This window comes from Mustela erminea, chromosome 21, assembly GCF_009829155.1.
Source record: "Mustela erminea isolate mMusErm1 chromosome 21, mMusErm1.Pri, whole genome shotgun sequence".
In the NCBI taxonomy this organism is placed as follows: Eukaryota; Metazoa; Chordata; class Mammalia; order Carnivora; family Mustelidae; genus Mustela; species Mustela erminea.
The window spans coordinates 4729136-4755141 of NC_045634.1; the positions used below are offsets into that span (position 1 = coordinate 4729136).

At 35.3% G+C, this 26006-nt stretch overlaps 1 protein-coding gene across 3 annotated transcripts in view; it reads left to right on the plus strand.

Annotated features, from left to right (window-relative positions):
* Positions 1-26006, plus strand: part of LOC116581945 (disintegrin and metalloproteinase domain-containing protein 18-like) — a 181568-nt gene that overhangs the window by 153229 nt on the left and 2333 nt on the right. For all 3 annotated transcript variants that reach the window (XM_032329289.1, XM_032329290.1, XM_032329291.1), the window contains one exon: positions 2126-2285. In XM_032329289.1, coding sequence (XP_032185180.1) covers positions 2126-2285 — 160 coding nt within the window. The remainder of the gene's footprint in view (positions 1-2125; positions 2286-26006) is intronic.

Below are 26006 nucleotides of genomic sequence, written 5' to 3' on the forward strand. Positions count from 1 at the left end.
GAGATCTGAATAATTTTTGCTAATTCATTGCTAATATATTTATATATTGTGTACATTTCTGAATCATGTGACACTTTAATTTTTAAGTATAAGAAATGACAGATGTTTGTCTTTCTCTGACTGTTTGTTTCATTTAGCATTGTTCTAGTTCCATCCATGTCATTGGAAATGGCAAGATTCCATTTTTTTAATGGCTGAATAATACTCCATTGCAAATATATATATATATATATATATATATATATATATATATATATATACACAAATATACATTTTTTTTAATTTATCATGTTTTTTATTTGAGTTCCAGTTAGTTAACATGCAGTGTAATATTAGGTTCAGGTACACATCATTTTTTATATATATATATATTTTTTAAATTTTATTTTATTTTTTTACAGTGTTCCAAAATTCACAGTTTATGCACCAAACCCAGTGCTCCATGCAATACATGCCCTCCTTAATACTCACCACCAGGTTCACCTAATCCCCTACCCCCTCTCCTCCAAAACTTGGTTTGTTTCTCAGAGCCCACAGTCTCTCATGCTTCATTTCCCCCTCCAATTTCCCCCAACTCATTTCTCTTCTCCATCTCCCAATGTCTCCCGTGTTATTCCTTATGCTCCACAAGTAGGTGAAACCATATGATAACTGGCTTTCTCTGCTTGACTTATTTCACTCAGTATAATCTCTTCCAGTCCCACCCATATTGATACAAAAGTTGGCTATTCATCCTTTATGACGGAGACATAATACATTGTAAATATGGACCATATCTTCTTTATCATTCATCTGTTGAAGGGAATCTTGGTTTTTTCCACATTTTGGTGACTGTGACCATTGCTGCTATGAACATTGAGGTACAGGCAGCCCTTCTTTTCACTACATCTGTATCTTTGGGGTAAATACCCAGTAGTGCAATTGCCTGATGGGTCATAGGGTAACTCTATTTTTAATTCCTTAAAGAATCTCCACACTGTTTTCCAAAGTGGCTGCACCAACTTGCATTCTCCCCAACAGTGTAAGAGGGTTCCCCTTTCTCCATATCCTCTCCAACATGTGTTGTTTCCTGTCCTGTTAATTTTTTCCATTCTAACTGGTATAAGGTGGTATCTCAATGTGGTTTTGATTTGAATCTCCCTGATAGCTAATGATGATGAACATATTTTCAGGTGTCTGTTAGCCATTTGTATATGTCTTCTTTGGAGAAGTGTTTGTTCATGACGTCTGCCCATATTTTGATGCAATTATCTGTTTTGTGTGTGTTGAGTTTGAAGAGTTCTTTATACATCTTGCATATCAGCCCTTTGTCTGTAGTGTCATTTGTGAGTATCTTCTCCCATTCCGTGGGTTGCCTTTTTGTTTTGTTGACTGTTTCCTTTGCTGTGCAGAAGCTTTTGATCTTGATGAAGTCCCCAAAGTTCATTTTCCCTTTTGCTTCCTTTGCCTTTGGAGACATATCTTGAAAGAAGTTGCTGTAGCTGATGTCGAAGAGGTTACTGCCTATGTTCTCTATCATTTTGACAGATTCCTGCCTTGAGTTGAAGTCTTTTATCCATTTCAAGTTTATCTTTGTATATGGTGTAAGAGAATGGTCGAGTTTCATTCTTCTACACATAGCTATCCAATTTTCCCAAGGTGTATATCTTCTTTATCCATTTATCTACACTGTACATTATTAACAGATTTTATCTAGTGCATAAAACATGAGTCCTTTAAAGATGATTTTCTCCAAGAAGAGAAACTGACTAGGCAAGGGTGAGGGAAAAGGGTTTTCATAGAATATTCCTTTCTAAATTTTTTAACTTAAATCCTATTAATGTGTTACTTTTTAAAAACATTGATGCCATAAATATGCTGAATATAGTAAACAGTACTCAAAACGTTTATACAGTTACCATAATAATTAAACTAATATCCATGAAAGACAAATATGAAATGTGATAAATGTATCATTGTTGTTAGGAGTTATGAGTTTAAATGTCCTTTCATTTTCCTCTGTAAGAGTTGGCAATGTATTAAAATTTTAATTATTTATACAAATATTTATATAAAAATATTAAAGTAAAAAATATGTTTATGTAAATATTTGGTGAAGAGAATATCCACTATATTTTATTTCTAGATATAATTTTTATTAAAGAAGACTCCAGTGCACAGCAGAACAACTGGCTTATTCTGAGTTTCTACATTGTTCTGCCCTTTATCATAATATTCGCCATTATGATCATGAAACGAAATGAAATGAGAAAATCATGCAACAGGGAGAATGCAGAATATGAAGGGTAAATATGACATGTGAATAATTTATTATCTTAAATTTTACTGCTCATTGACCAGGGAAATACATTCATAGTTCTATAATGCTTAGTGATATTCATTCTTAAGTATGCACTATTTTTATATTTTTATTTTCCAATAGATTGTTGCTTGCATATTGCAGCAAGTCAGAATTGTGGCTATTCTAGAATTGTTTTCCTCATAAGTATTTACAGTGTTTAGATGTTGCTATTCTTACATTTGCCATTCTTCTCTTCTGGTAACCAAACTGTTGACTCATTGAAAGTAAGAAATCCTCATTTAAATCCTTAAATGTAACATCACAAATGAAAATTTCAGCTTCAAAGTAGTAATGGGTCTTTTTTGAAGGCTAACTTACTGGTCTATTTTATGAAGATATTTTTTTTCTATACACACCTTGCTTGTAATATTGTTCAGGGAAGTGATGGATCATACACACTGAAAGAGAAAGTGACTTAATTGACCTATCATAATTCTCTGCAGAGAAAAAAAGAAAGAAATCAATGAAAGGCCTCACAGGTAATGATATTTAGGGGATCTGAGTAATGTGCATGTTCAACACATCTCCACAACCCAAAAATTTCTCAATAAATATCCCAGACTCAGACTCAATAAATATCCCTTTATAAACAGTTTTAGAAGTCCTGGGATATATATCTTTTGGCCTTTCATCTTGTGTATTCTATAAGTAATATACACTTGGAACAATTGAAAACATTATTTTAACCAGCTAGTAATAAAATTATTTCATCTTATAAATAAATATTCATTTCTGTTATGTATTACCTTCTTAATTAATTTTATAAAGGACCTTGAATTTCAACTAAGTTTGGAATATCTAGCATAGAACCATCTATCCTGGAATCATCAGGTATTCCCTTAGAATGGCATCCCAAGCTTGATCCTTACAGAGTCTTATTTTCAGAGTTGCCTTAATCAACTTATTGATATCTTATGCTATAGGTAAGAAAATCTTGACTCTGGAATATAACCACCTCAACCTTGAGTAAACAATGTATGTAAGAGAGTTTAATTACCTGGTTTTTCTTTCTTATTTCTTCATTAGTTTTCCAAAGAAACTTTTTATCCATCTTTTTGCTATATTTTGGATGGCCTCTGCAAGAATGCCCTTTCAGTCCTTGCTCTCCATGACACACTCAGTCTTTGATTTGAGTGAACTTATGCAAAATTAATAGGTAAAATATTGGATCTTCTAACAAAATATGGTAATCTGGATCACTTGTCTTCATAAAAATAGTCACTGAAATTAATAAAATAACATACTACTAAAATGTTCTATTAAATTAAACCCTGGAAAAGACTAGAAGACAGCATAGTGGTTATCAAAACATGAAGAAAGCTTCAGCAAGACTGGCAAAGTTAAGGAAGAATATTTGGAAGAGCCGTAGTATTTCTGGGGGCTTAAACAACTGGGAATGAGGGATGGCATGCAAACTGTGCTGGGAAGCCAATTCAAACCCAAATCTAAGACCAAGATTTCACAACGAGAGAGATTCAATTTTACTCTATATGAGATAAGAATGATGATAGTGTTTCTTCTGTACATATTTTAATTACCAGTGAGACTGCCCACTTTATTTTCTTCTGGGCCGTACTGTTTTTCTGTACACAGAAATTAATTTTCATATCATTTGACCTCTTGCCCCCATTTGTTTATATTTTATCTTTACAGAAGTTGTATACACACATATACACACATATAGTTTACTCATGCTTTTTTAAAGATTTTATTTATTTATTTGAGAGAGAGAAAGAGAGCACAAGTGGGGTGAGGAGCAGAGAGAGAAGCAGGCTCCATCCTGGGACTCTGGGATCATGACCTGAACAGACGCTTAACTGACTGAGCCACCCAGGTGCCCCTACCAATGCTTTTTTATTCATACATGAATATTCCCCTGGATTCTTATTGAATTTATAAAGTATTTAGAGAAACTGACTAAGTATTGTTTATGTTTATCCTGGAGCATGTAAAACAGGAATAAGTTCAAAAATATCAAATGATGGGGGGACAAGATGGCGGGGGAGTAGGAGGAGGCGCCTACTCCTAGGCTGATTACCTACCAAAGAACTCCATTCACCCATAAAATCAGCCTGAGATCAGAATTATACACGTCTGGATCTCTACAGGGGCAGAAGACTCCAGTGGGCAGGTAAAGCGGAGTGGGAACAGCGGACTGATATCAAAAGATAAACAAAAGGGGGAGGGAGCCACCAGAGGTGACCGGTTGTAAAGTAATACCCCAATATGAGCGAGAGTGCCCTGCGTCTGTGGACCAGCATTAACTTGGAGACTGGTTGAAAACACTTCAAAAGAGCAAAGGATGGGGGGGTGAATTGTGGGAATCGGGGCGGCTAGGGACAGGGGCTTAAGTCCCCGGTCCCAGGACAGCCTCCCCTGGCGCTGAGGCAGAGAGAGTGCGGCAGAGAAACCAGCTCTTGGTCCCTAAGCTGCCAGCGCGCCCCAGAATGCCTGGGTTCTGGCTCCTGTGAGGGGATGGGAACCACGCCGGTCGACAGAATGCGCGAGCCCAGCTACAAAGCCCGAGATACGCTCTCACATCCCTCATGCTCCCCTGAGAGAGTCACAAAGGCCCAGCCGGTGGTCTTTGACCAGCGCCATTGTTTCAAAGCCTAAGCCGCGCGCCCCAAACTCTCCCCTGACAGAGGTGCGCAAAAGCCCAGCCTGGGGCTTTCGGACCTGCGCCCCATTCTCAGTGCCCGAGACGCGCATGCGACCCATAGCCACCTCTGAAAGAGGTGTGCGCAAGCCGGGCACTCTTTGACCCAGCAAGACCAGGCACTCCCAGCCCCGGCCAGCGGCAAAATCTCAGTGTGCGATCGCTGCTTGGAACCTCTCTGGAGGTCTGGAGCTCCAAGACAGCTGCCACTGCCTTGGCTTTGGGTACAAGCAAAAGATCCTGTGCCCCCAGGGTCTGCAACATGGAACCTGCTCTGCCAGTGGCCAACTGGAACTTATTTAGGCTCTGCACCCAGACTGAGGCTTCTCTCTGAGGATGTAGTTTGTTTTCCTCTAAAACTACAAAAGTGGTCAAGGTGAGAGAAAAAAAAAGTGAACAAGCATAAAAACTGCCAGAGAACAAAAGCGTGAAAAAAACCAGTTTCCTCAGAGCCCACCCCCTTGAGGGGGGCGGGAGGACTTAATTCAGGAAACATCATTGACTGACAACCCACATGGCAGGCCCATCCCCCAGAAAACAAACCAAGAAAGAAAAAAAAAAAGAAAGAGAGAGAGAGAGAAAAAAAGGACCACAAGAGAACAACCACTCCTTCATAGGAAAACTTGTATTGTTCACTTGTTCCCACTATTCCGGTTCATTTTTTTTTTTTTTTACACATAGATAATTTTTTTAACCTATTTACCATCACAGCAAGCTGTACAGTACATCAAATTCCATAATACCTTTCTAACCTGAACTTTTTGATACATACACCTATGTTTTTCTTTTGCATTTTTATTTTTTGAATTCCTTTTTTTAAATTTTAGTTTAGTTTAGTCTAGTTTATTCCTTTTTATTTTTATCCTCTAATATTCATAAAGAGTTAAACTTCAAAGTAATCCCCTTTCCCCAATCAATACTACCCCTATAGGTAAACCAATTTTTAATCCCCTTTATCTTAGGAAAGTTGAGTCCTTTAACAAAGATATCAAGATACATCCAGGAAGAATCAAAACAACCTTCCTCACACACACTGAGAATTTATAAGAACTCTCCCATCTTCTTCCACCAGTGTTTCTGTGTTTTTGTGTTTGTCCTGATAGCATATAAATTTTATACTTGGGGTTCTTTTTGACAAGGTTCTTTCTTTATTTGAATATATATTTTTTTCTCTTGTCATATACTTGTATCAGTCTTTTTATCTCTTTTTGTTTGTCTACTTCATAAATCTTACCTTGGGGCCCATATGGGCTGAACCTTCGAGTTCATCTTCCCTTTCTTTCCTGTCTCTCTCTCTCTCTCTTTTTTGTTTTTTCTTCTTTTCTTTTTTTTCTTTTTCTTTTTCTTTTCTTTTGTTTCTCATTTGGGTGGGGAATCCTGATTGCTCAGAAGAGTTCCAGGGTGCACCTTGACTGCACCACAGTTGATACATCCAGCTACATCTGTTCAGTCATCTCCCACCAAAATGACTAGGAGGAGGAATGCCCAACAGAAGAAAAATACAGAGGATGGACCTTCTGCAACAGAGCTAACAGCTATCAACATACACAATATGTCAGAAAGAGAATTCAGGCTAACAACTATCCAGGCAATAGCTAGGTTGGAGAAAGCCATGGATGACCAAACAGAATTGATTAGGGCCGAACTGAAAGCGACCAGACAAGATGTTCACAATGTTAGGGCAGAGCTTAAAGCTACCAGGGAGGAGGTTCACAATGCTCTCAATAAGTTCCAATCTATTCTAAACTCTCTCAAAGCTAGGGTAACTGAGACAGAAGATAGAATTAGTGATATGGAAGACAAACAGATAGAGAGAAAGGATCAGAAGGAAGCCTGGAACAAACAGCTTAGAAACCACAAAAACAGAATCAGGGAAATAAAGGATGCCATGAAGCATTCCAATGTCAGAATTATTGGAATCGCTGAAGGGGAGGAGAAAGAAAGAAGTCTAGAAGATATAGTGGAACAAGTCCTTCATGAAAATTTTCCCAATCTTGCGAATGGAACCAGCGTTCATGTACTAGAGGCTGAATGGTCTCCACCCAAGATTCTACATTCCAAAAAAACATCACGACACCTGATAGTCAAATTGAGGAATTATAATTGTAGGTATAATCTCTTGAAAGCCGCCAGGGCAAAGAGACTCCTTACTTACAGAGGGAAGCCCATCAGAATAACGTCAGACCTGTCCACAGAGACCTGGCAAGCCAGAAGAGGCTGGCAAGATATATTCAGGGCACTAAATGAGAAGAACATGCAGCCAAGAATACTTTATCCAGCAAGACTGACATTCAAAATGGATGGAGAGATAAAGAGTTTCCAAGACCGGCAAGGCTTAAAAGACTATGCAACCATGAAGCCGACACTGCAGGAAATATTAAGGGGGGTTCTATAAAAGAGGAAAAAATCCCAAGAATAGCATTGAACAGAAATATAGAGACAGTCTACAGAAAGAAAGACTTCAAAGGTAACTCGATGTCAATAAAAACGTATCTATCAATAATCACTCTCAATGTGAATGGCCTAATGCGCCCATAAAATGGCGCAGGGTTGCAGATTGGATAAAGCAGATTGGAATTTGATGTACTGTACAGCTTGCTGTGATATCCAATCTGCAACAAGAGCATTGAATGACACATTGGACCAGATGGACCTCATAGATATATATACAGAGCATTCCATCCTAAAACGACAGAATACTCATTCTTCTCAAGTGCACATGGAACCTTCTCCAGATTAGACCACATACTGGGTCACAAATCAGGACTCAACCGATACCAAAAGACTGAGATTATTCCCTGCATATTCTCAGATCACAATGCTTTGAAACTGGAGCTCAATCACAAGGAAAAGTTCAGAAGGAACTCAAACACCTGGAAGCTAAAGACCACCTTCCTTAAGAATGCTTGGATCAACCAGGAGATCAAAGAAGAACTGAAACAATTCATGGAAACCAATGAGAATGAAGACACTTCTGTCCAAAACCTATGGGATACAGCAAAGGCAGTCCTAAGGGGGAAATGCTTAGCCATCCAAGCCTCCCTCAAAAAAATTGAAAAATCCAGAAAATCCAGAATACACCAGCTGTCTCTACACCTTAAAGAACTGGAGAATCAACAACAAATCAAACCAACTCCACACCTAAGAAGGGAAATCATCAAGATTAGAGCTGAGATCAATGAGGTAGAAACCAGAGATACAGTAGAATGTATCAATGAAACTAGAAGCTGTTTTTTTGAAAGAATCAATAAGATCGGTAAACTATTGGTCACACTAATCCAAAAGAAAAGAGAGAAAGCCCAAATTCATAAAATTATGAATGAAAAGATAGAGATCACAACGAACACCAAGGAAGTAGAAACAATCATCAGAAGTTATTATCAACAGTTATATTCCAATAAGCTTAGCAATCTAGATGAAATGGATGCATTCCTGGAAAAATACAAACTACCAAAATTGAACCAGGAAGAAATCGACAACCTGAATAGACCGATATCTAATAATAAGATTGAAGCAGTGATCAAAAACCTCCCAAAAAACAAGAGCCCAGGACCTGACGGATTCCCTGGGGAATTCTACCAAACCTTCAAAGAAGAAATAACACCTATTCTCCTGAAGCTGTTTCAAAAAATTGAAGCAGAAGGAAAACTTCCAGACTCTTTCTATGAAGCCAGCATTACCTTGATCCCCAAACCAGGCAAGACCCTACCAAAAAGGAGAATTTTAGACCAAAATCACTGATGAATATGGATGCTAAGATTCTCAACAAGATCCTAGCCAACAGGATCCAACAGCACATTAAAAAGATTATCCACCATGATCAGGTGGGATTCATCCCTGGGCTACAAGGATGGTTCAACATTCGCAAATCAATGTGATACAACAAATTAATATGAGAAGAGAGAAGAACCACATGGTCCTCTCAATCAATGCAGAAAAAGCATTTGACAAAATCCAGCATCCGTTCCTGATTAAAACGCTTCAAAGTATAGGGATAGAGGGAACATTCCCGAACCTCATCAAATCTACCTATGAAAGATCCACAGCAAATATCATCCTCAATGGGAAAAAGCTTGCAGCCTTCCCGTTGAGATCAGGAACAAGACAAGGATGCCCATTTCACCACTCTTGTTCAACACAGTATTAGAAGTCCTAGCAACAGAAATCAGACAACAAAGAGAAATAAAAGGTATCCAAATTGGTAATGAAGAAGTCAAACTCTCTCTCTTCGCAGATGACATGATTCTTTATATGGAAAACCCAAAAGACTCCACCCCCAAAGTACTAGAACTCATACAGCAATTCAGCAACGTGGCAGGATACAAAGTCAATGTGCAGAAATCAGTGGCTTTCTTATACACTAACTATGAAAATACAGAAAGGGAAATTAGAGAATCGATTCCATTTACTATAGCACCAAGAACCATAAGATACCTGGGAATAAACCTAACCAAAGAGGTAAAGGATCTGTACTCGAGGAACTACAGAACACTCATGAAAGAAATTGAAGAAGACACAAAAAGATGGAAGACCATTCCATGCTCTTGGATCAGAAGAATAAACATTGTTACAATGTCTATACTGCCTAGAGCAATCTATACTTTTAATGCCATTCCGATCAAAATTCCACCAGTATTTTTCAAAGAGCTGGAGCAAAGACTCCTAAAATTTGTATGGAATCAGAAGAGACCCCAAATCACTAAGGAAATGTTGAAAAACAAAAATAAATCTGGGGGCATCACATTACCTGATTTCAAGCTTTATTACAAAGCTGTGATCACCAAGACAGCATGGTACTGGCATAAAAACAGACACATAGACCAGTGGAACAGAGTAGAGAGCCCAGATATGGACCCTCAACTCTATGGTCAATTAATCTTCGACAAAACAGGAAAAAATATACAGTGGAAAAAAGACATTCTCTTCAATAAATGGTGCTGGTAAAACTGGACAGCTATATGTAGAAGAATGAAACTCGACCATTCTCTTACACCGTACACAAAGATAAACTCAAAATGGATAAAAGACCTCAATGTGAGACAGGAATCCATCAGAATCCTAGAGGAGAACATAGGCAGTAAGCTCTTCAATATCAGCCACAGCAACTTCTTCCAAGATACGTCTCCAAAGGCAAAGGAAACAAAAGCAAAAATAAGCTTTTGGGACTTCATCAAAATCAAAAGCTTCTGCACAGCAAAGGAAACAATAAAAAAAAAAAAAAACAAAGAGGCAACCCACCGAATGGGAGAAGATATTTGCAAATGACAGTACAGACAAAAGATTGATATCCAGGATCTATAATGAACTCCTCAAACTCAACACACACAAAACAGGCAAACATATCAAAAAATGGGCAGAAGATATGAACAGACACTTCTCCAATCAAGACATACAAATGGCTATCAGACACATGAAAAAATGTTCATTATCATTAGCCCTCAGGGAGATTCAAATTAAAACCACATTGAGATATCACCTTACACCAGTTAGAATGGCCAAAATTAACAAAACAGGAAATAACATGTGTTGGAGAGGATGTGGAGAAAGGGGAACCCTCTTACACTGTTGGTGGGAATGCAAGTTGGTGCAGCCTCTTTGGAGAACAGTATGGAGATTCCTCAAGAAATTAAAAATAGAACTTCCCTATGACCCTGCCATTGCACTCCTGGGTATTTACCCCAAAGATACAGATGTAGTGAAAAGAAGGACCATCTGTACCCCAATGTTTATAGCAGCAATGGCCACGGTCGCCAAACTATGGAAAGAACCAAGATGCCCTTCAACGGACGAATGGATAAGGAAGATGTCCATATACACTATGGAGTATTATGCCTCCATCAGAAAGGGTGAATACCCAACTTTTGTAGCAACATGGACGGGACTGCAAGAGATTATGCTGAATGAAATAAGTCAAGCAGAGAGAGTCAATTATCATATGGTTTCACTTATTTGTGGAGCATAACAAATATCATGGAGGAAAAGGGGCGTTATAGAGGAGAAGGGAGTTGGGGTAAATTGGAAGGGGAGGTGAATCATGAGAGACTATGGACTCTGAAAAACAATCTGAGGGGTTTGATGTGGCGGGGGTTTGGGAGGTTGGGGTACCACCAGGTGGTGGATATTAAAGAGGGCACAGATTGCATGGAGCACTGGGTGTGGTGAAAAAATAATGAATACTGTTTTTCTGAAAATAAATAAATTTAATAAAAAAAACAAATGATTTTTCATCACATAAAGGCATAATTGTTGATTTGCATTGATACATTGAATATGTGTGTGAGCTGTTGAAAACCTACAAGAAGCACACAACACAGTATGCGCAATTTTAAAAACATCAATGTGGACACTCATATCTCCTCCAACAATTTCAAATGTAAGATATCACCAGTAACAATATCCAGTTCTGAGGTCTCTTTATAGGAAGAGTTTTAATATTATTTTGATGCCTTTATTTGTTGTAATCTATTCATATTTCATGTTCTTTCTTGAGTCAACTTTGGAAATTTGTGCCTTCTAGGAATATTATTTCATCAAAATACAGTATTTTGTTACATACAGTTGTTCATAGTATATTTTCTTGAAATTATTTTAATTTCTGTAGGACAGTAGTAAATTCTTATATCTCATATTTGATTTTGTGTCTAACCTCTTTTTTCTTCTTAAATCTAGTTAAAGCTTTCTTAATTTTTACACTCACCACTGCCTCTGCACTGTTTTTGATGGAATTACCAAAACTCTTAGTTGTCAAAATTGACCAGCATTTTTTAAAAAGATTTATTTATTTGACACAGAAAGAGAGATCACAAGTAGGCAGAGAGGGAGGTGGGGGTGGGAGGAAGCAGGCTTCCTGCTGAGCAGAGAACCTGAATCTCAGCTCAATCCCAGGACCTGAGATCATGATCTGAGCCGAAGGCAGAGGCTTAACCCTCTGAGCTACCCAGGCGTTCCCTGACCAGCATTTTCTTTAATATTTTGCTTGTTTTGTCAGAATATTTCACTCTGTTGACCATTCTCTGCTTTCCTGAAATTCTTTTCTTAATTGCAAAGCAGGTCTACTAGCAACAGGTTCCCTCATCAGTTGTTAATTTTCAGTTTGTTCTGCCTTTTACTTGTAGTTATTTGGGATGATTAAGGGACAGATTTATTATATGCCAAAATAAAAACTGAAAGTTTGTATATACTGTTTTTTATAGTCACTTACAAAGCTTCCTTAACTCATGCTCTTTGCCTCGTTATATGGATTAGAATTACTATCTTGTGTAATTTGCTTCAGTCTGAAGAATGGCTTTTGTTATTTCTTGTAAAGGATGTCTACTAGCAACAAATTTTCCTAAAAAGAGAAAATATCTTTGCTAGAATTTTGTAAATTTAGGAATAGCTTTATGTGACTATTATTATGGAAATGCAGTCTTGCTAGATATAAGATTCTTAGTTGACAGATTTATTTCATTCAGTAATTTCATATACCATCAGATTGTCTTCCTGCTCCCACTGTTTCTGATGAGAAGATGCCATACTTAATAAAATCTCTTTGTAGGTGATAAGTTGTTTATTCTTAATACTTTCCAGATTATTTTTATGTCCATGTCTTTCAAATTTTAACTATCATGTGTCTAAGTATGAATCTCTGTGTTTATCCTACTTTGTTTATCCTACTCTTTGTTTATCCTTCATTGAACTTCTGCGGTATTTAATGTATTTCATCATACTGGGGAAATACCAGCCACTTATCTTCAGATATGTACTTTTTTCTGCCATGTCTCTCTATTCTTTTCAGAATCCATTAGTTATATGCCAGTGCACTTCATGATGTCTACATATATGTAAAGTTTTTCTGACTTTTTAAAAAAATTTTCCTCTTCTAAATATTTATCAGTATGGATCTGTATTCAAGTTAGCTAAATCATCTACAAACTCACATCTACTGCTGAGTCTTTCTTTTGACTTTTTTATTTTAGTTATTGTATTTTCAATTTCATTATTTCCATTTGTATGTTTTTTATAATTTCAATTTTATGTTATCTTGTTTTAAATAGAGGTATGATTGATATACAGCATTATATTAGTTTTAGATGTACAACAAAATGATTTTATATCTATAAGCATTGCAAAATTATTGCCACACTAAGTCAAGATAAGATGCCTCATACAGACACATAGGACCAATTTTTTTCTTGTGACGAGAACTTATAAGACCTGGATTTTTTGGAGCTTTAAAATATGCCATACAGTATTATTAACTATAGTCACTATGCTGTACATTACATCCCCATGATGTATTTATATATTACTGGAAGTTTGAACCTTTTCACTGCCTTCTCCTATGTTACCCAGTCCCTAACCTCAACACCTGGCAATGGCAAAATTTTCTTTGTTTCTATGAGCTGGTTTCTTTTTGTTGTTGTCATTTATTTTACTTAGACTCCACATATAAGCAAGTGAGAGCATACAGTATTTGTATTTCTCTGCCTGACTTATTTCACTTACTATAGTGAATTCAATGTCCATATGTGTTTCACTCCTTTTTATGATTGAATTCATTCATATATATATATATATATATAACTTATTTTAATTCATATATATATATATAATTTTCTTGATAGGTCCATCCATTGATAAACACTTAGGTTGTTTCTATATATTGGCTAGTATAAAAATGCTGCAATGAACACATGGTGCATATATCTTTCTCAGTTACTGTTTTTTAGTTTCTTTCAGATAAATACTCAGAAGTGAGATTGTTGGATCATATGGTAGTTCAATTTTTAATTTTTTGAAGAAAAGACATGCTGCTTTACATAAAAGTAGCACCAATTTACCTTCCCACTAATAATGTGTAATGATTTCTTTTGTTCCACATCCTCGCCAACACTCATTTTTTGTTGTCCCTTTGAAAATATCAATCCTAAAGTTTCATTGTAGTTTTGATTTGCACACTCCTGATGATTAATGATGTTGAGTATATTTTCAGATATCTGTCAGCCATTTATAAAACTTATTTGGAAAAAATTCTATTCAGATTTTGTACATGTTTTTCAATTAAATTGTTTTTTTTTTCACTTGAGTCATATTAGTTATTTTTATATTCAGAATCTTAACCCCTTATCTGATTTATGAATTGCAAATATTTTATCCCATTTAGTAGGTTGCCTTTTCAAGTTGTTGATGGTTTTCTAGCTGTTTAGAAGTTTTTAGTTGGATAAAATGCCAGTTGTTTGTTTTTATTGCTTTTCTTTTTGGGGTCAGATTAAAAAAATCAACAAAATCAATGTCAAGAAATTTAACTGCCTCTGTTTTCTTCTGGAGTTTTACAATTTCTGGTTTCCATTAAAGTCTTTAATCCATTTTGAGTTAATTTTAGTGTATTGTATAAGATGGTGGTCCAGTTTCATTCTTTTGCATATGGTTGACCAATTTTCCAACACCATTTATCAGAAAAGATTTTCTTTTCTCCATTGAATATTCTTATCTCTTTTGTCATGAATTAATTGACTGTATATGCATGGGCTTATTTGGAGGGCTTCTATTCTTTTTCATTGATCAATATGTTTGTTTTTATGCCACAACTATAATGTTTTAATTACTACACTTCTGTAATACATTTTGAAGTCAGAGACCATAATGCTTTCAGTTTTCTTCTTCTTTCTCCTGATTGTTTTGGCTATATGGGGTCTTCTGTTGTTCTATACCCTATTGTAGAATACTTTGATGTATTTCTATGAAAAATGCCATTGAAATTTTGATAGGGATTACATTGGATCTGTGGATCATTTGGGGTTATATAAAAATATTAATAATAAATTTTCCAATCCATGATAATAGATTATATTTATATTTTTTCTTTAATTTCTATCATCAGTGTTTTATAGTTTCCATGTACAAGTCTTTTACTTCCACAGCTGAATTTATTTTCTAGATATTTTATTTTTGATGTATTTAAAGGCATTGTTTTCTTTCTGATAGGTAATTATTAATGTAAAAAATGCAGAAGATTTTGTACATTGATTTTTCATCCTGCAACTTATTTAATTTGTTTACTAGTTCTAACAACTTTTTGATGGAGTCTTTAGGGTTTACCATATATAATATGTCATCTGCAAAGTGACAGCTTTGCTTCATCCTTTCCAATTAGACACATTTGTATCTTTTCTTGAATAATTGCTCTGAATAGGATTTTAATCCTATGTTGAATAACAGTAATGAGAGTGGGCATCCTTGTCTTATTTCTGATCTTAGAGGACAGCTCAGCTTTTTCACTGTTCAGCATGGTGTTAGCCGTGTGTTTATCATATTTGGACTTCAATATGTTGAGGTATATTCCCTCTATACCTGTTTTGTTGAGAGGTTTTTTCATAAATTGGTATTAACTTTTGTCATGTTTCTGCATCTAGAAAGATGATGATATAATTTTTAGCATTCATTTTGTTAATGGAATGTGTCATGTTGGTTGGTTTGCAATTGTTGAAACATCCTTGCATCCCAGAAATAAATACTATTTTGATTATGTATATGATCCTTTTAATGTATTGTTGAATTCAGTATGCTAATGTTTTGTTGAGAATTTTTTGCATCTATGTTCATCAGGGATATTGACCTACAATATCCTTATATTGTGGCATACTTGTCTGGTTTGAGTATCAGGGAAATGCTGGCCTCATAAAATGAGTTTGGATGTTTTCTTCTGTTGGTTTGGTTTGGTTTGGTTTGGTTTGGTTTGGTTTGGTTGAGTTTGGTAAGGACTGGTTTTAAATCTTTGAATGTTTTGAAGAAATCACGAGTGAAGCCAACTGGTCCTAGAATTCCATTTGTCGAGTGGTTTTTAGTTACTCTTTCAATTTCCTTACTAGCAGTTTTTCTAGTCAGATTTTCTATTTCTTAAGAATCAGTCTTGGTAGCTTGTTTCTTAGATTTTATTCATTTCTTCTAGGTTGTAAAATTTTTGTCATATAATTATGGTACTTTTATGATTCTTTGTGTTTCTTTTTTTAAATGTATTTATCTTAAAAAGAGAGAGAGAGAAGGGGAAGGGGTAGAGGAAGAGGGAGAAAAAGAATCTCAAGCAGATTCCCTGCCGAGTGTGCAGCCTGATGAGGGGCTTGATCCAACAAACCTGAGTTCATGACCTGAGCTGAAATCAAGAGTTAGCCACTTAACCAACCAAGCCACCCAGGCATGCCAATTTTTTGCATTTCTGACATCAGTTATACCTTATATTTCATTTCCAATTTTTTTAAACTCCTCTCTCTTTTTTCTTCAGTGAGTGTAGCAAACTTTGTTAGTTGTGTTTCTTTTTAGAGAACCAGCTTTAAGTTTTATTGATTTTTTTCTATTGTCTTTTTAATCTCCATTTATTTTATTACTATCTTTATCTTATTGTTACTAACTTTGGATTTGTTCATTCTTTTTTAGTTCCTTGAGGTGTAAAGCTATGCTGTTTACTTGGGATTTTTCTTGTTTCTTGATGTAGGCATATATTGTTATGAAATTCCCACGTAGAAGTGCTTTTGTTGCATCCCATAAAATTGGTAAGTCGTATTTCCATTTTTATATGCTCAGGTATTATTTTAATTCTCTTTTGATTTTTATTTTGACCCATTGGTTGTTCAGCAGTATATTATTTACTCTCCACATATTTGTGAACTTTCCCATTTTCTTTTTGTAATTGTTTTCTAGTTTTATGCCATTGTGATCAGAAAAGATGCTTGACATTATTTCATTCTTCAAATGTATTAAGACCTTTTTGTAGCTTAATATATCATCTCTCCTAGAGATGTAGAACTAGATCTATCTTTTCCAGATATCTATAGCTTAATTTATGCTGTAACCTAGGTCTACACTAAAGTTCCATATATGCTTGAGAAAAATATGTATTCAGTTTCTCTTGGATGGAATGTTTTGTATGTATCTGTTAAGTCCATCTGGTCTAATGTATCATTTAAGGCAAAGGTTTCCTTAATGGTTTTTCTGTCTTGGTGATCTTTCCTTTGATTTAAGTGGGGTATTAAAGTCTCCTACTACTATTGTATTGCTCTATCTCCTGGTAGGTCTGTTAATATTTGCTTTATATATTTAGGTGCATTACAATTGTTATATTCTCCTTGAACTGACCCTTTTATCCTTATGCCTTCTTTGTCTCTATTACAGTCTTTGTTTTAAGGTCTCTTTTGTATATCCCAGCTTTCTTTTGTTGTATTGTTATTCTATATTGGATAAGACATTATTACAATACTTTCTTTTCCTTTTTTTATGGTTTCCTTTAATTCATGAAACAGCTGCTTTATTTATGACAGCTGCTTTAAAGTTTTTTCTTCTAAATCTGACAACTATGATTTTTCAGGTAATTTGTTTCCTCTTCTTTCCCTGGGTGTAGGTCACAATTTCCTCTTTCCTTGCAGTTTATAACATCTTTATTAGAAACTGGAAATTTTAGATAATACATTAATATGGTAGCAATTCTAGATACTTATGCCCACCCACTACACACCCACACAAGGCTCCTTGTTCTTGTTTGATTTTTTGTTTAATGACTTAACTAGAATATTTCATTGAAATGAATTTTCCTTATAATATGATGCCTCCATATTGCTCCTCAGATATCACAAATTGCCCTATTCTCTGATCCAATATATCCAATTGCCTTTGCAAGAGTAGCCTTTGAGGATTGTCTCTCTCTGACCCCAAAAGACTTTTCTTAGCTGTCTCTTTTTTTTTCTGGTTCTCTCTGTTAAAATTTTAGATGGTCTTTAGTTTAGCTTTTTCTCATGAACTACAAGCCTTGTGTACCCAACATAATCTTCATAGTGTATGACAGTGTCCTTAGGTTTGAACTGCTCCTGTTCCCAATAAATCATTTTCCTTCAGAGAGCTACAGATCCAACAATTTCACTCTTGGACATTTATCTTTGAGAAATAAAAATCATGCTTTCACAGAAACTTGAGAACATATGTTCACAATACCTTAATACACAATATCTTAATCTGTAAATCAAGGTCATTAAATGCATAAATCATTACACAACTTATGGTAAATCCATATTACCACATACTACACAATAATAAAAGAAAACAAAGTATTGATAGAAACAATTTTGAGGACACAAAGGGAACTATGCTAAGTGAAACAAAACCCTTTTCAAAAGTTTATATACACTATGATTCCAGTTATATAAAGTTCTTGCTGCATTAAAAATTACAGGTTTCGAGAATACAGTAGTAGTTGCCAAGAGTTAGGGATAATGAGAAGAGTGGGTGAGTATGTCTACAAAAGAGTAGCAACAAGAACTTTTTTTGATGGTATAGTTCTGTATCTTGATGTGATTATCGTTACATGAAGCTACACATGTGATCAGGTTGCATAAAACTACACACACACAAATACATGTGTAAATGGTACACTCTGAGCATATTCTGTGGATTGTATTAATGTCAGTTATCTTGCTTTCATATTACAGTAAGGCAACATGTTAATATGGGAGAACTGGATAAAAAGTACATGAAACCTTTCTGTACATGCCTTTGCAATTTCCTATGAATATAAATTTACTTAAAAATAAAAGTTTAAAAAAATTGGATCATGGGTACAAATTTAATAAGTTGAATTATGCAATTTCTGAAGAAAACACAAAAAAATTCTGTGGATCTAGGACTATACCAAGAGTTATTTTACATGAGAACAAATCATGAGGGTCACCTGAGTTTCTCAGTGGGTTAAGCATCTGCCTTTTGCTTGGATCTTGATCCCATTGGCTCCATGCTCAGCTGGGAGTCTGCTTCTCCTTTTTCCTATCCCCCTACCCTCTCTGCTGATGCTCTCTCTCACTCATTCTATCTCTCTCAAGTTAATAAATCTTAAAAAGTAGAAGAAGAAGGAGGAGAAGGAGGAGGGACACAAATGATGATCCACGAGGAAAATTTGTATGTGGTCAAAATTAGAGATATCTGATCTAAAAAATACCTTGTTAAGAAGGTAAAAAGACAAGCTTCAGTCTGGTGGAATATATTTATATAATATATATTACCATATATCCAAATGTATAGACCATATATCCAACAAAATTTTTTTATCTGTAAAATATTTTAAAAGTTCAGAATCGACAATTAAAAAGAAATTTGGTTAGCAAAGGGAAAAGACATGAACTGAGATTTGACCAAAGAATGTATAAGGATGGCACGCAAGCACATTAAGTGATGCTTGACATAATTAGTTATTAGAGTAATGCAAATTAAAACCACAATGAGATATCACACTTTTCCCAACAGATTGACTAAGATTAAAAAAATAATAATAATAGTAAGTACTAATGAAGATAAAGAAAATTAGATCACTCATATATTGCTGGAGGAAATACAAAACATATAGCTACTATGACATATAACTTAGCCTTATTATAAAACCTGACAATTTTACTCTTGGGTATTTATCCTAGAGAGAACTTTTACATTTATGCAAAAAACCTGTAAATGAACATCCATAGCAATGTTATTTTTAATAGATAAAAACTAAAAATTATCCAAATAATCCTTTGATGGATGACTCATTTAACAAACTATGGAACACTTATACCATGGGTACTACTCAGGAATAGCAAGAAATTATTAATACATGGCACAATTTTGCTGGATCTCAAGGGAATTACACGAGAAAAAAACCCAAAGCTCAAGAGCTACTATATGAAGTTATTTATATAAAGTACTTGCATTACAATTATAGAAATAAAGACCAATTAGTAGTTACCAGTGATTAGGAAATGGGAGTAAGGCAGATAGGTGTACTATGTAGGGGTTGTATGCTTTTTGTTGTTGTTATTGTTTGTTTTTTGGCGTGGAACAATTCTGTATTTTGATTTTGTGTTGAACACACTAATCTATATGTGTAATAAGATAGGATACACTTATATACATATAAACATGTCAGTTCATGTAAACAATCATGAAATCCAAATTAACTCTGCAGATTATACCAATGTTGATTTCCTGCTTTTGACAATGTAATTAATCATGCAAGTATTTATCATGAACAAAAACTAAGTGAAGGGTATACACATGAACAGTCCCAGTAAAATTTTTTAAACTTTCTATAGATGTAGAATTATTCCAGAAAATTAAGTAAAACTAACTTTGGCTCCCAAAAAGCTTATTAAATGATTCCCAAGAATCTAGAAAAGAGGATAAAGAAAATGACAATAATAATATATACCAAGGTATTAAATTGAAACCCAACCTTATCAAGTCAATAAACTTAAATAGTCTAAGTATTTCAATTTTTTTAAAAAAGCAGAAAATGTAAAATTGGATAAAAATCAAGAGAAACATATACTATTAACAAGATATCCACTTTCAATCTAAAGAAACAAATGGGTTAAAATAAAAGATGTACCATGCTAACACCAACCCAAAGAAAGCTAAAGTGACTGTATCTCTATCAAAGTAGTCTGAAGAAGAAATATTATTTTATGCCAAAAGCATAATTTGATCATTATAATTATAATAAAAGGATCAAGTCTTTAAGAGCACATAAAATCTTTCAGTTCTGACAGCCTTTGTTCTATGTATTTGAAGCTCTGTTATTAGCTGCGTAAGAGAAAAAGCCACAAATATCATCAGAAGTTTCAACATCTCTCTCTCAATACAAATAGATTTAAAAACAGTAAGAATAAAATAGAAATGAAAAATATTAATTAGCCGCAGGATCTTTCAGAAGACCTCACTACAACAGCAGAAATCACATTTGTGATGTGAAACATTTCACAAGTTAGGTCAAATGTGTGCCATGAAAAAGTAACAGTAAATTCAAACAAATTCATATCATGAAAAATATGTAGTCTAAACAAATAGAATTACACTTGTCAATAACAGTAAAAAAATCTTAAAACAGTTTGGAAAGCAAATATTTTTTTAAGTAATTTACTAATCAAAGAAAAAATCACCAAGGAAATTGAACATATTTGAACACTAATTGAAAAAAATATGATAAAATTTGTCATATATATAAAGCAGTACTTTAAGGGAAAAGTTACACTCTTAATAATTTATATCAGAAAGTAAGAAATTTTAAATCAATTACATAAACTTCCAAACAAACAAACTAGAGAAGGAAGAGCAACTTCAACCCCATGTAAAAAAGAAATGAAATTATGAAGTTTAGGAAATAGCAATAACAAAATGGAAAAAAGGAAAAAAATATGAAATCAGTGAAACAAAAATTGTTTTTTGGGTAACATTAAAAAAGTACTGGGGTACCTGGTTGGCTCAGTGGGTTAATCCTCTGCCTTCGGCTCAGGTCATGATCTCGGGGTCCTGGGATCGAGCCCCACATCAGGCTCTCTGCACAGCAGGGAGTCTGCTTCCCCCCTCTCTCTCTGCCTGCCTCTCTGCTGACTTGTGATCTCTCTGTTACATGAAGAAATAAAAAATCTTTAAAAAAAAAGTACTAACTGTGTAGCCACATTGGTAGGAATGAGAGAGAATAGATAACAATTACAAATATCTAGAATGAGAGAAGATCCCTCATTACTGATCTTATAGAGAATGAAAAAATACTGAGGAACTTTTTTCACTTTCATATATATCTTTTATTAGTAATGACGAGATTTTCCCCATTGCTTTATTTATTTATTTTTTATTTTTTCAGTGTTCCAAGATTCATTCATTGCTTATACACCACACCCAGTGCTTCATGCAGTATGTACCCTCCTTTATACCCACCACCAGGCTCATCTAACCCCCTACTCCCCTCCCCTCCAAAACCCTGTTTGTTTCTCAGAGTCCACAGTCTCTCATGGTTTATCTCCCCTCCAATTTCCCCCAATTCACTTTTCCTTTCCTTTTCCTAATGTCCTCAATGTTATTCCTTATGTTCCACAATTAAGTACCACATTTACTCTCTCTGCTTGACTTATTTCACTCAGCATAGTCTACTCCAGTCCAATCCATGTATTGACATGGACCCCAAAAAGTTGGCTAGTCATCCTTTCTGATGGTTGTGTAATACTCCATTATATATATGGACCATATCTTCTTTATCCATTCATCTATTGAAGGGCATCTTGGCTCTTTCCACAGTTTGGCAATTGTGGCCATTGCTTCTATGAACACTGGGGTACATATGGCCCTTCTTTTCACTACATCTGTATCTTTGGGGTAAATACCCAGTAGTGCAATTGCCTGATGGGTCATAGGGTAACTCTATTTTTAATTTCTTAAGGAATCTCCCCACTGTTTTCCAAAGTGGCTGCACCAACTTGCATTCTCCCCAACAGTGTAAGAGGGTTCCCCTTTCTCCACATCCTCTCCAACACGTGTTGTTTCCTGACCTGTTAATTTTTCCATTCTAACTGGTATAAGGTGGTATCTCAATGTGGTTTTGATTTGAATCTCCCTGATGACTAATGATGATGAACATATTTTCATGTGTCTGTTATCCATTTGTATGTCTTCTTTGGAGAGGTGTCTATTCATATCTCCTTCCCATTTTTTGATGTGATTATCTGTTTTGTGTGTGTTGAGTTTGAAGAGTTCTTTATACATCTTGGATATCATCCCTTTGTCTGCAGTGTCATTTGTGAATATCTTCTCCCATTCTGTGGGTTACCTCTTTGTTTTCTTGACTGTTTCCTTTGCTGTGCAGAAGCTTTTGATTTTGATGAAGTCCCAAAAGTTTATTTTCTCTTTTGTTTCCTTTGTCTTTGGAGACATGTCTTGAAAGAAGTTGCTGTGGTTAATGTCGAAGAGGTTACTGCCTATGTTCTCCTCTAGGATTCTGATTACTACCTCATGTTGAGGTCTTTTATCCATTTCAAGTTTATCTTTGTGTATGGTGTAAGAGAATGGTTGAGTTTCATTCTTCTATACATAGCTGTCCAATTTTCCCAGCACCATTTATTGAAGAGACTGTCTTTTTTTCCACTGGGTATTTTTTCCTGCTTTGTCAAAGATTAGTTGACCATAGAGTTGTGGGTCCATATCTGGACTCTCTACTCTGTTCCACTGGTCTATGTGTCTATTTTGTACCAGTACCATGCTGTCTTGGTGATCACAGATTTGTAGTAAATCTTGAAATCTGGCAACATAATGCTCCCAGCTTTGTTTTTCTTTTTCAACATTTCCTTAGCAATTCAGCGTCTTTTCTGGTTCCATGCAAATTTTAGGATTGTTCCAGCACTTTGAAAAATGCTGGTGGAATTTTGATCAGGATGACATTGAAAGTATAGATTGCTCTGGGAATATAGACATTTTAACAATGTTTATTCTTCTAATCCAAGAGCATGGAATTCTTTTCTATCTTCTTGTGTCTTCTTCAATTTCTTTCGTGAGTGCTCTGTGGTCCTTGAGTACAGATCCTTTACTTCTTTGGTTAGGTTTATTCACAGGTATCTTATGGTTCTTGGTGCTATAGTAAATGGAATCAGTTATCTAATTTCCCTTTCTATATTTTCATTTTTAGTATAAAAGAAAGCAACTGATTTCTGTGCATTGATTTTTGTAATCTGCCACATTTCTGAATTGCTGTATGAGTTCTAGTAGTTTTAGGTGGAGTCTTTTGGGTTTTCCATATAAAGTATCATGTCATCTGCAATGAGAGAGAGTTTGACTTTTCCTTTACAAATTTGAATACTGAGGAAATATTATAAAAAGTGTTAATACTAATAAATCTGACAACTTAAATGAAATAGACAAATTCCTAAAAGATAAAAACTATCAAAGCTTATTCAAAAAGAAATGGGGAGGAGCTAAGATGTTGGAGTACTAATAGAACACTTGGTAGATAGATATCAACTCATTCTGAATATCCAAGAAATCAATCTGAGGATGAACAGAACAAACTACACAACTAGGAGAGAAGGAGCTACAATATGGAAGGAAGGGGTGTGGAGATGTGATTTAGGGGAGAAATAGGTAGCAGATGCTGCCAAGGGGAGGAAACCCTGGTCATGAAGAGAGGTAAGAGAGAGAAAGAGGACACGGGATCTTACAAGGAAAACACTTCCCCAAAGCCATTGACTGGATATTTCATGAGCTTTTTTTAAAATCAGCAAGGCTCACAGACTGGAGTTTTAGAGGTCCATGGTGAAGCTGGTATGGAGCCCTGAGGGTGTTGGCACTGCTCATGTGGAGAAGAAAGGAAGATAGCCCAGGAACAAATAGTGGCATCTGAGCATCCCTTGGGATATATAGGGAGAGAAGGTTTTCCCTTGTTGGAGTGCATCTGGGAGAGGTGCATTTCCTCTCCAGGAACCAAAGATCTGGTGAGATCCATTACCTTCCCCTTCCACTCAGCATGGGTGCAGAGACACCTTTATTCCAAACTCCACTCTACTGCAGTTTGGTGCAATTGCTCTTGTAGGGCAAACCTATGTTAGTAGCAAAGCAGTGAGATCTTCCCCCAGAAGGCCAACATGGGCTTGTGCCACACTAGGCCCCTAAAGTTGAGAGTTTTAAAACTCAGCCTGCCTGCCTGCGATAGAACACAGGTGCACTGCACTACCAGGAGAGAAAACACACAGGGTGTGGGCAGGACACACACAGGGTGAAGGCAGAGATCTGAGGGATGCCTGGGACCTATGAGGGGAGATGTTTACTCTTCTGGAAAGGCTTCCCAGATAGGGGTGGGCATGAACTCCCGTCTCTAAGAATGAGGGAGGCAAATAAATAACAACGTAAGAAAGATATTATTAATTTGTGTCCCTCATCAAAGTGGATGGAAATTTTAACAAACTGAATCCAACGTTATATAAAAAGGGATAATATATCATGAACAAATGTAATTTATCCAGAGAATACAAAGTTGGTTTACCTTAATAGTCAACCAATATTAGATTGGATTTTTAAAAGATCAACTCAACAGGTGCAAGAAAATCATTTTAAAAAATCACAATATCAACATTTTAATTCCTAACCTACCTAAATTTTTAATCTCTTTGTTTGGTTTTCTCTCTTGACTGCTGTTCCCTTAATCACTGAAATTATCTGTATGATCCACAAACTCCTTTTGGACATCTACTTTTCATTCTACGTATTTTTTCTTAAGTTATCTAATTCACTATCTTTCCTTCAAATCACTTTTTTAAGTGTTTAATTCAAATTGTAAGGATCAAAATTTGTCTCCAACAACCTATTGCTGGTTCACAAGGGCCTCAAATTCAACAAGTCTTCAACCCAATTGATTATCTCCCCACTCTTGCACAAATTTGTCTCTCCTAAAATTGGTAGTATTATCATCTGAGTTGAAATTAGTCAACACACCTATTTTTTTCCTTGTATGTCTTAAGTGTAAATACAAACCTATGAAATAAAATATTAATTTTCCTAGGCAACACACTTGAAAGTAACACACACACACACACACACACACACACACACACATACAACTTCCTTTTCTTATTTCCTTAGATAACTGTAATTGTTAATCCATTCTCTGTCTCTTTGAGATGTATGTAATTCTTCTTGAAAACTAAATAAAAGTTGTCAATTTCACATTCCAGGAATATTTTCCTTAAGGACTTTGTAGGCAGGTATCTCTTTCAAATATAAATATTAAGGAAGATAGCTTCCTGTCTCTCTGTCTCCTTGGGAATTTAACCTTGTTGTCTGGTTCCAAGCTGTAACTTCTTGGTTATCCTAAAGAAATTAGAATTTTTCTTTATAATTTGGATAAAGAAAGTTAACATGTATGACCTGGACTGTATCTGTCCTGTTAAATAAAAGGGTAAGATTTCTTCCTCTTCTTGCAATCTCCTTAACACACCTGTTCAGTTTAGCACTTATTCAATACTAAAACTGCTTTGTTCCTTTCTACCTTTGTGAAGAGGATTTCAGGTGGGTTGATAGAGATACTATTTTTAATTACTTTTCCAAAATGCCTCTCATATTTCTATTTCCCCCCCACTCATGGTTTAGCCATGAGGATATTGACTTTTCTGGCCTAAACTATGCAAAATTCTCCTAATTAGTTTTACTATTTCCAGTCCTCATTTTCCTAGCTTATCATCCCTAGGACAATGATAA